General features: G+C 41.9%; 1 protein-coding gene across 4 annotated transcripts in view; it reads left to right on the forward strand.

Moving 5' to 3' along the window:
* The window catches only part of LOC311150725 (enhancer of polycomb homolog 1-like), a 39,253-nt gene extending 37,008 nt beyond the window's left edge, over window positions 1–2,245 (forward strand). For all 4 annotated transcript variants that reach the window (XM_084188246.1, XM_084188248.1, XM_084188247.1 and 1 more), the window contains exons 13-14: window positions 124–487; window positions 793–2,245. In XM_084188246.1, the coding sequence (XP_084044372.1) occupies window positions 124–487; window positions 793–865 (437 nt within the window). In that variant the 3' untranslated portion in view covers window positions 866–2,245. The remainder of the gene's footprint in view (window positions 1–123; window positions 488–792) is intronic.
* The last annotated feature ends 9,822 nt before the right edge of the window (window positions 2,246–12,067 follow it).

Raw genomic sequence — 12,067 nt, forward strand, 5'->3', positions numbered from 1 at the left:
ACGCAGGGCTTTCACAGAATCAAACATAAAAGGTTGGAACTGATCAAAGTGGAAACTGCTTGTATAGCTTCTGCTAGGACCATGCAGATGTAGTGATTTGTTTTCTGTCTTCCCTTTCCACAGGTGTCTACAAGGGCTTGCACCTCACTAGCACAGCATCCCCGTCGCCTGCTGCCCCCACCTCCACCCCTAGCCCTCTGACCACCACCCCCTCCTCCCCCTTCCTGTTGCCCAGCACCAACAACAACAACGGCACTCCCCACACACATGCTGCCAACTCCACCACCACTCAGGTCCTGATGGGGAACAACAACCTCCGTCTGAGCATGTCCTCGCCTGGGGGCCTCCTCACCAAGCGCCACATACCCCGGACGCTAAGCCACGCCCACGTCGCCGTGTCGTCATCTGCCTTAAAGCTGGCTGCCACCACTAACTGTCAAATGCCTAAGATCTCCACCAACACACCGTCAATGGACATGGTGCCAAGGTGAGAGAGGGGGAGGAACTGGATGAGTGTGTCTGTGTTTCCAAATGGCACCCTACTCCTTTTTATAGTGCACTATTCACCAGGGCTCTGATGGGGCTCTTGTCTGAAGTAGTACGCTATATAGGGAATAGGGTCCATTTGGGACACTGAGTAAGTGTAGAGAAATTGACCATTACACAGTGTTCAGACAACCGTAGCTTACACTGCTGATTCAGGAACATTACGTGAGTGAGTCAATATTGATGTAGATTTTACTGAACAGTCTCTGATTTTGATTTGTCCGTATTTTCTCCACTTGCCTCCAGGGAAAATCGGGATCAAGACAAGCCAGCACTAAACAGCATTTCGGACAACACAGTGGCTATGGAGGTCACGTAACCTCCGAACACGGACAGGACTGTGGGCTCAGCCGAGAACTCATTTAGGTGCTATGCATCGTAGAGTTGTGAATGCAAGGAAGGGGCAGTGGAATGCGCACACGGCATACAACGCTGTCTCCATGGCAACTGTTGGGACTTAATTGCAATGGTCGTCTCGTACTTTTTTCATTTCCTATTTGTTACTGTTGATAAGAAATATCAACATCTGTAATTATGAATATGGCAATTATATGTACAGAACCGCATATTTGTAATACCCCCCCTCCCCCCTTGTATATAACATTACTTGAATACAGAAATTGTTCATTTGATGTTTTGCACTTGGGATAAAATAAAAGACAAACTGCAACTGGTTCGAGTGTGAGGTGGGTGTGAGTTGTACAACAGTGTCATCACGTCAGTGCATGGTGTGGAACCTGCTGTTTTATCTATTTATTGTGCTGTGTTTACAGTTATTATAATTTGGTTTTGTTCTACGTTATTTTGTTTTGGTACACTGTACCCTCATTGGTTCCCGTGTTGTAGTCTGTTTAGGTAGCTATTAACCTTTCTGTATTTTATGTATATTGTGAACATAACCAGGGGGTCCTCCCTCGAAGATTCCTGGTTGTTGGTTCATTGTATCATGTGGAAACAAATGGTGACATGCATTCATACAGAGTTGGTGGGTGTGGATTTAAGGCATCGGTTTGTCAGTCAGAGGGTAATCACTTAAGATCTTCCATTTTAATTTGTTCATGAGACAAGTAACAAAATGGGAATGAAGTCTGTTCCTAGAAGTCACTGCTGCTTCTGACTTACCTAAGCACTATTTTTGTTTTGAATTAATGCTGCTTTTCTATGATTTAGGTCTCTGGTTTGTTTTCACATCAGTACCTTTTTTTTTTAAAGATCCCTTCTCCAATTATTTTGTGAAAAATGTAGTTATTTTTGTATCCCCTTCTGTTTTTGATAATGATTGTATGTTCCTCATTGAAAGACTTCATTATTTTGTTACTTGTTGATTTAAATGCGATAAGGTAGAAGAATGTAGTAACAGCTTGATTACATGTATCATTCCAGTTTATACATAACAAGAAGGAAATTTATAAAAAGGCAGATTTCTTTGCTTTTAGAATAATATTTCTCCAGAACGCTGCGAGGCCAAGATGAACCACAAGTATCGGGTGCCTTCCTTTGGAAATACAAGCTCTCTTCTGTGAAGAGTACGGTACTAAACAAGGCTACTAGTTGTTGTTGTACTACAAACTGAATGCCCATTCCAATGGCATAATTGATCCATGAGTTTTTTTATTTATTTTTTTAGATCCACAAAATGAAAAATTAACTTCTCACAAAAAATAAAACCCAGGGCATTATGTGTTTGGACCAGCATGTATCTTCTTTTTTTTTTGTCTCATCCCATTGTTCCATGTTGTGGTCATAGCAGTAGGGTGAAGTTACCCCGAGATGCTTATCTGGTCCTCTAGCTGTTGGTAGAGCATGGCGATTCCTGGGACCACCCATATGGAAAAATGTATGCACGCATGACTAAGTCGCTTTGCATAAAAGGGTCTGCTAAATGGCATATTTCCCCTAGTAATGCAGAAGTTTTTATCTCCATATAAAATCATTTCTGGGTATCAATTAAAGACATGCTCCGGAACTTTGGTGACTAAGTATTTTTTAAACCTCCCGCTTTGGGCTGGATGTGTCTGTGTTATTGGTGCGCGGGGTCAGTTGTTTGTTCACCCGCAATTGCTAATAACCCATCCATAATCGCCCGGCTATATGTGAAAATCTGAGGCCTGCACCCAACCCTAACCCGGTAATATAGAAAATGCCTTGTAGGCTACAGTCAAAGACGGCTTAACAATTTTTTTGACTGGGTGCAGGTTTTTAAAAAATGTTTCTGCTTATAATTTTGACATTTTGGTAGGCTATTTCTTTAGTCAACTTGTCTATAATTGGATACATGCAGCTTCTCTTCTGTCATGTCACCCTAGAAGACTAAATAAACCCCTTGCTCACCAGATTGTCAAAAATCGATAGAATGAATGCTTCAATTAGTTGACCGGTAAAGTTTTCTCAGTCATCTTCTTTCGCGGAGCAATAACAAAAACTGGAAAGATTTTCTGTGCAAAATGTCCAAATGACATAAGTTTGACTGGTTGTAAGGAAATAGAAAGCTGTGAAAACAACCCAACATGTTTCAGATACGTTTTCAGTCCGGCATGGATGCGTATTTCATGGTTGAAATACTATCAGCTTTTATGATGCTGAAAGAAATAAATCATATTTCTCCGTTCCTGTTCCCAAGTCAAAATGTTGCCTACATTTGGTGTATAATTTTACTACAAGAAATGCTTAACTCTGCAAGAGTTAAAATCTAGGCGATGTGAGGATGTAGACCTACAGTCAGTGTCCAAATTTCAGTTTCCATTTGACCCATCTGAACAGCAGGCTACAGTTGCCTTGAACTTCTCTATTTGAAGTAACTGTCGAATTTGTATAGCGCCTCACAATCACATAGCCGGCACTGCTATCATCCTCTTTTACCACTTCACCAAATCTTTCCCAAACAATACTTTTCTGGTCATCGCTTCTCTTTATTTTCAACTCTCCATTTCGCAACATTTCTCTTACTGAATAAACTCCGACATTGTCCTTTTTGCCTCCCTGGAGTGACAACTTTTTCCTGCCTGTTCCCAAAGCATTTGGCAATTGACGTGTAGGACCTAAGGCTTACACACTAATGCCAGATAGCCTAAACATAATGAAAGAAAAACCTTGATGTAGCCTATAGATATAAATTGCACAAGAATTATACATTTATGGATGTTTTAAGGTATTTTCTATTTATTCAACCCACCCACCCTTCATCCACACTATCTAATGACCCTAAACCCATCCGGCCCGTTGGATGTGACTGCGGGTAATGAGTCAACCTGCGCATCACTAGTCTGTGTAGTACATACATATGTAATCTACGAGCAGAATTACTGTTACCTCAATTAGCCACCAAATCCCTAATTTGAAAGTTACTGTTTTTCTGGAAGCTATGCTATGCCATTTTCCCCCACGTGGGCCAGCACCCTAGCAATTTTGGTTCAACCAATGAGCTTCAGCCCCTTGCTATATGAGTGACCGCTAACAAGAGGCACACACAGCAGAGTGAGCTGGAGCCTGACATGGTGCACATATGTGACTTAGTACTGAATTTGCGGGGACCACTTTTGGCTACTTTCAGAACTACTGGCTAAAAAAAATAGACTAAAGTACCGGAGAATCCCTTTAAGTACCTTTCTGTGTTTGCTTTCAATTAATATGGTCAAAAAGAAACAAATAGCTTCTTAGCAAATATCAATTTCTCACGCAATAATTTTGTTAGGACTGTCTGGGCGTGGTCCGAGTACAGCCTTATTCTAAAATTGTACATGACAGGCCCGCTTGGAGTTTGCCAAAAGGCACCTAAAGGACTCAGACCATGAGAAACAAGATTGAACTCTTTGGCCTGAATGCCAAGCGTCACGTCTGGAGGAAACCAGGCACCGCTCACCACCTGGCCAATACCATCCCTACGGTGAAGCATGGTGGTGGCAGCATCATGCTGTGGGGATGTAATTTCAGCGGCAGGGACTGGGAGACTAGTCAGGATCGATGAATGGAGCAAAGTACAGAGAGATCCTTGATGAAAACCTGCTCAGGACCTCAGGCTGGGGCGAAGGTTCACCTTCCAACAGGACAACGACCCTAAGCACACAGCCATACCAACGCAGGAGTGGCTTCGGGACACGTCTCAATGTCTTTGAGTGGCCAGCCAGAGCCCGGACTTGAACCCGATCTAACATCTCTGGAGAGACCTGAAAATAGCTGTGCAGCGACGCTCCCCATCCAACCTGACAGAGCTTGAGAGGATCTGCAGAGAAGAATAGGAGAAACTCCCCAAATACAAGTGTGCCAAGCTTGTAGCGTCATACCCAAGAAGACTCGAGGCTGTAATCGCTGCCAAAGGTGCTTCAACAAAGTGCTGAGTAAAGGATCTGAATACTTATGTAAAATTATATTTCTAAAAACCTGTTTTTGCTTTGTCATTATGGGGTATTGTGTGTAGATTGATGATGAAAATTTAATCAATTTTATAATAAGACTGCTACGTAACAAAATGTGGAAAAAGTGAAGGGGTATGAATACTTTCCGAATGCACTGTATAAAGTCAGTGGCCAGTTGAGTGAAAATGGTTCGCTCCCACAGACAGTGAGTCACGTGGTCGTGGCTTGCTATATAAAGCAGGCAGATCGGCATCGAGCGTGGTATGATCGTCGGTGCCTGACACACCGGTTCCAGTATCTCAGAAACAGCCGGCCTCCGGGGCTTTTCACTCAGGACAGTGTCTAGGGCTTACCGAGAATGATGTGACAAACAAAAAACATCCAGTCAGCGGCAGTGCTGTGGGCGAAAACAGCGATCTTTGATGAGAGGTCAAAAGAGATTGGCAAGAATCGTGCACGCTAACAGGTGGGCCACAAACAGGAAAATAACGGCGCAGTGCAAGAGGGGTGTGTAGAACGGCATCTCGGAACGCACAACTCGTCGGTCCTTGTCACGGATGGGCTATTGCAGCAGACGACCACATCGGGTTCCACTCCTGTCAACTAAAAACAAGAAGAAACAGCTCCAGTGGGCACGCGATCACCAACATTGGACAATTGAGTAGTTGAAAAACATCGCCTGGTCCGACGAATCCCGGTTCCTGTTGCGTCATGCTAATGGCAGAGTCAGGATTTGGCGTAAGCAGCATGGGTCCATGGCCCCATCCTGCCTGGTGTCAACTGTACAGGCTGGTGGCGGTGGTGTAATGGTGTGGGGAATGTTTCCCTGCACGTTAGGTCCCTTGATACCAATTGAGCAATGTTTCCACCCCCCAAATAATTCAGTCTGTTGTAGAGGCAAAGGGGGGTCCGACTCGGTACTAGATGGGTGTACCTAATAAACTGGCTACTGAGTGTATATAAAACACAGGAAAATCACGTTTTTAACCGCTGTTGGCCTTTAAGGTTAGGATTGAGGAAGAGGAAGCTGATCCTAGATCTGTATGTAGGTGAAACTTCACCCCTGATCGTAGATGGGAAAGCAGGGTTGTATTCATTTTTGCGAAGCGGTTTGCAACCAAAAACGAAAACATTGGTTTCTCATTGGACAAATTCAGGTAGGGCCTCCCTGTTTTGGTAAGAATTGTTCTGTTTGGTGGCTATTTAATGTGACCCTGAGCTTAGTGGTGTGGTGGGTACATCTAGACTTGAGTATGTTCAAGGTTATCTGTACTGTACAGGTCAAAAGGGATTTATGTTTTAACTGCTGATAACAACAACAAACAAAATATTTGTGTCCCAAATGGCACCCTATTCAGGCCTCATAGGGCTCTGATCAGAAGTAGCGCACTATATAGGGAATAGGGTGCCATTTGGGTCACATTCCACGAATGAGCAGCATCCTTTTCAGAGACACGCTGTTCTTGGATAAGCATGTTTCCCTCCTTCAAGCAGTGAAAATATATTTATACACCAACATACGACACTGGTAAATATATATTGATTCACAGTTCAGAAAGGTCATCTTGTATCTGTTGAATCGAGTATGGAAAACAAAAATTAGGTACAAATAATAATTTTGTGTGCATAATACACTCACTGACGTAGCTTTAATTTAACTGAAAACTGAGCTCAAAATATGAAGTGTGAAAGTGACATTGGAAAAGTACAAACATTTACATTTTAGTCATTTAGCAGACACTCTTATCCAGAGCGACTTACAGTTAGTGAGTGCATAAATTTTCATACTGGCCCCCCGTGGGAATCGAACCCACAACCCTGGTGTTGCAAGCGCCATGCTCTACCAACTGAGCGGTTTGGGAATAGTCGGACCGCAGAGTGAAGGAAAAGCAGCCAACAAGTGCTCAGCATATGTGGGAACTCCTTCAAGACTGTTGGAAAGCATTCCAGGTGAAGCTGGTTGAGAGAATGCCAAGAGTGTGCAAAGCTGCCATCAATGCAAAAGGTGGCTATTTGAAGAATTTGTTTAACACTTGTTTGGCTACTACATGATTCCAAATGTGTTATTTCATAGTTTTGATGTCTTCACTATTATTCTACAACGTAGAAAATAGTAAAAATAAAGAAAAACCCTTGAATGAGGTGTTCTAAAACTTTTGACCCCTAGTGTATATACACACATACTCTGCACTCTGACATTGCTTGTTCTGATATTGCTCAATTTCTTGTTTGTTTGGTTTTTTGGATTATGTGTGTAGTATTGTTGTTGTATTGCTAGATATTACCGCACTCACTCACAGGAGCCATTCTTCCATTCATCGGTACATGACTGACATCATGTGGTTGGTTGATGGTATTGCACCTTGGCCACTATTATTGTTGCTCACAATTTCTTCCGAGACGGTTTCATGCTGTTGGAATGAATGGAGTGCAAGAGAAGTCACTGTGGGTGTCTCAAAGGGAGTTAGGATATGCAAGAAACACATTTTCATTACACACTTGTGTGTAACAGGACAAATATAAGCACCCTCCCTAATAATAATAACAGCGGCAAGCACCTCAGAGAGATATACAGTGGGGAGAACAAGTATTTGATACACTGCCGATTTTGCAGGTTTTCCTACTTACAAAGCATGTAGAGGTCTGTCATTTTTATCACAGGTACACTTCAACTGTGAGAGACAATCTAAAACAAAAATCCAGAAAATCACATTGTATGATTTTTAAGTAATTAATTTGCATTTTATTGCATGACATAAGTATTTGATACATCAGAAAAGCAGAACTTAATATTTGGTACAGAAACCTTTGTTTGCAATTACAGAGATCATACGTTTCCTGTAGGTCTTGACAAGGTTTGCACACATTGCAGCGGGGATTTTGGCCCACTCCTCCATACAGACCTTCTCCAGATCCTTCAGGTTTCGGGGCTGTTGCTGGGCAATACGGACTTTCAGCTCCCTCCAAAGATTTTCTATTGGGTTCAGGTCTGGAGACTGGCTAGGCCACTCCAGGACCTTGAGATGCTTCTTACGGAGCCACTCCTTAGTTGCCCTGGCTGTGTGTTTCGGGTCGTTGTCATGCTGGAAGACCCAGCCACGACCCATCTTCAATGCTCTTACTGAGGGAAGGAGGTTGTTGGCCAAGATCTTGCGATACATGGCCCATCCATCCTCCCCTCAATACGGTGCAGTCATCCTGTCCCCTTTGCAGAAAAGCATCCCCAAAGAATGATGTTTCCACCTCCATGCTTCACAGTTGGGATGGTGTTCTTGGAGTTGTACTCATCCTTCTTCTTCCTCCAAACACGGCGAGTGGAGTTTAGACCAAAAAGCTCTATTTTTGTCTCATCAGACCACATGACCTTCTCCCATTCCTTCTCTGGATCATCCAGATGGTCATTGGCAAACTTCAGACGGGCCTGGATATGCGCTGGCTTGAGCAGGGGGACCTTGCGTGCGCTGCAGGATTGTAATCCATGACGGCGTAGTGTGTTACTAATGTTTTTTTTTGAGACTGTGGTCCCAGCTCTCTTCAGGTCATTGACCAGGTCCTGCCGTGTAGTTATGGGCTGATCCCTTACCTTCCTCATGATCATTGATGCCCCACGAGGTGAGATCTTGCATGGAGCCCCAGACCAAGGGTGATTGACCGTCATCTTGAACTTCTTCCATTTTCTAATAATTGCGCCAACAGTTGTTGCCTTCTCACCAAGCTGCTTGCCTATTGTCCTGTAGCCCATCCCAGCCTTGTGCAGGTCTACAATTTTATCCCTGATGTCCTTACACAGCTCTCTGGCCTTGGCCATTGTGGAGAGGTTGGAGTCTGTTTGATTGAGTGTGTGGACAGGTGTATTTTATACAGGTAACGAGTTCAAGCAGGTGCAATTAATACAGGTAATGAGTGGAGAACAGGAGGGCTTCTTAAAGAAAAACTAACAGGTCTGTGAGAGCCGGAATTCTTACTGGTTGGTAGGTGATCAAATACTTATGTCATGCAATAAAATGCAAATTAATTACTTAAAAATCATACAATGTGATTTTCTGGATTTTTGTTTTAGATTCCGTCTCTCACAGTTGAAGTGTACCTATGATAAAAATTACAGACCTCTACATGCTTTGTAAGTAGGAAAACCTGCAAAATCGGCAGTGTATCAAATACTTGTTCTCCCCAGTGTATCTATTAGCACAGTGTGCCATCACAGCAGCAAGATTTGTGACCTGTTGCCACAAGAAAAGTGAAGCACAAACTCCATTGTAAATACAAATTATATTTATCTGTATTTATTTTCCCTTTCGTACTTCAACTATTTGCATTGTTACAACACTGTACATAGTCATAATAACATTTGAAATGTCTCTATTCTTTTGAAACTTGTGAGTGTAATGTTTACTGTTCATTTCTGATTGTTTATTATCTATTTCATTTGCTTTGGCAATGTACACGTTTCCCATGCCAATAAAGCCATTTGAATTGAATTGATAGAGAGACAGGGAACTCAGATTGTCTGCTTTCACCTCAGAGGAAGAGGGCCTCTTTGTTTTAGCTCCTGAATGCTCAGAGAGTGTTCCTGTTGCAGACTCCGGACTCCGTTCCCCCAGTCCGTCCCTCTCAAGCCAGCAGGTATCCCAAATGATGGGGGGGGGGGGGGGGGGGGGGCTGAGAGCCTGTGGTTCTGTTATGTGATGAACAGGATATAGCCCCTCCCCTTAGTGTCTTCTGATTCTGTCGAGAGAGACTTGGGACTCTATTCAATCCGTATCGCGGAAATTCAGAATTACAGCGCGATTGAAATTTAAAGGCAATGTTCCCGCATTAGCGGAGACTGCATTCACGGTAAACGCTGCAGAAGTCGGCTCAATAGGAAATTACGCTTCAGCGATACAGATTGAATCCGTATGAATAGAGCCCTATCTTCTGCTCGGCTAGTCTGTGTTTCTCTGTATATATGGACTAGCTAACTCACAGGAGAATAGGCGCACATAGCTCTGGTCCAGGGCCTGGAATCTGGAACGGTTTGTTCTGTCCACGTAAATTCCTCACGCATCCCACAGTCATCTCCACATCGACACACTCACCAAACACACACACCTCGGCTTCGTTGCCATATAACTCGCTTCGGGACACGATTAGAATTAAGCCTTTGTGTTAGAGTCACTCTGTGATGTAATGTTATACATACACGCACAGACACATCAAAATCATTCTCATTCAAAAGGCATTTCCAGATGAACAATAATCCACATCCCCAGAGCAACTATGAATGAAACAGAATGAACACATGGGCATTTTTAGACCAATCACAACTTTTATTTTCATGACAATTTTCCAAGGCCAAATTACAAATAAATAAGTAAGGAGACACTTGCAAATAGCCCATGATATCACAAGGCCAGTAACCCACGCAGAACGAGAAGGAAAAATACCCCCCAGAAAACTGGCCAATAACAAAGACTAAATAGTTTTAAATGAGGTATTACAGCTGTACAACTGGTTTATCTTTAGGAATTTTGATCATATTAACCCCTCCCAACATATTTACTATGATAAACAATAGGAGTGGTCAAATTAATCTGTACACCAAACTTCGTGTCTTGTCTTTAGGTACATCAGTCGTTAAAGTGGATGACTTCACTACTAAGACATGTAATGTATGTATGTATGTATGTATGTATGTATGTATGTATGTATGTATGTATGTATGTATGTATGTATGTATGTATGTATGTATGTATGTATGTATGTATGTATGCCTGCATGTATGTATGTGTGTATGCATGTGTAACCTCAGAGAAACACTCAAGACAAAGCACTTTGTATATTCCTATGAACAAATCTTCTTAACCAATTGTAGCCTGGTATGGGATAGCAAAGCAGCAAACTGGACAGAGATTGGTTGGGAGTTGAATACAAAGAACCAATGAAAATGTCAGGAGAAGGAAATATCAGGAAATGTAAGAAGAAAGGGAACTAGCCTGCACCTGGTTCCTCATTCGTAACATTATTAGTGTTTTGGACTACTCCCAAAAACCGAGGGTCATTTTCAAATGCTGAAATATCCCTTGTGCTAAATATAGAATATCCAAGCTGTTCCTCTTCTAAGCTATATACTGTACATTGCTCATACACAGTAATCATTTGCATACAATACATATATGGCAGCCTATAACATATGTGGAATTCCAAACGAGATTGGCCCAAAGATATTTGATGCTTTTGATTTTCCTGAAATGAAATCAATAAAAAAATCATTTTCGGGAAGGATGTTTGGCATAAATCTGTATCCAAAATAATGATTGAGAAATAATGAAACATGACATTTTGGCCATACCCGGGCCTTATCGTAAATATCTCAAAAGTACCCTTTTCTTTTTTCTTTTGTTCAGTTTAGGATATTGTTAAAAAACAATATACTCTACAAGTACATAACATTTCCAGAGTGGTCTCTGCTACTTTTGAAATCATTATACATTTTTGGTACACCAACAACACAGTTAATGGGGAAAATGATTAAAAGGGAACACCCTCTGCTGGTGATTTGCTGACAGTGCAATCCTACAGGAGTGCTGTGATTGGTTAATGGCCTATAATGTCAAATAAATGTATAAAATGGTTCATATCTTCAAAAGGCCTGGGTAAAGCCAAAATGTCATGAACTTTCCAACTTTAAATCAATGATTTCAACTTCAAAAGGTAATACCAAACCTCCTTGCCCCAAAGTACCCTTTCCAAGGATTTCATATCTTTGGGGCAATCTCCTATGGAATTGCCAGCATGCCTTTATGCATGACAAAGTCTTTTCATCTTGGATTTTATTTCTTAATACATGATATGTAACAAATGTATATAGAGTGCATTCACAAGGAATCATGCAACCCAAATAACTTCCCAGAGACTTAAATCTGTTCACCTGTAGTGCCTTATTCTTCACCATTGTATTTGACAAAATATTTGTCTTCATTACAGAGTTCCAAATATAATTGTGTAACGTCATCGGAACAGTACTTTCACAATACAGAAAAAGAGGTATGGCGTCATATTAGTGCCAACAAATTCAAGTTGATTGAATTCAGATTCAATTTCTGTTGGCACTAATATCACTCCATAAAGAGGCTATATGTTACTACTTCTACAACAATGTTTTCTGTCTGTCCGTCTGTTTGTCCTTC

Source organism: Coregonus lavaretus (assembly GCF_964263955.1).
Source record: "Coregonus lavaretus genome assembly, chromosome: 23".
Taxonomy (NCBI): domain Eukaryota; kingdom Metazoa; phylum Chordata; class Actinopteri; order Salmoniformes; family Salmonidae; genus Coregonus; species Coregonus lavaretus.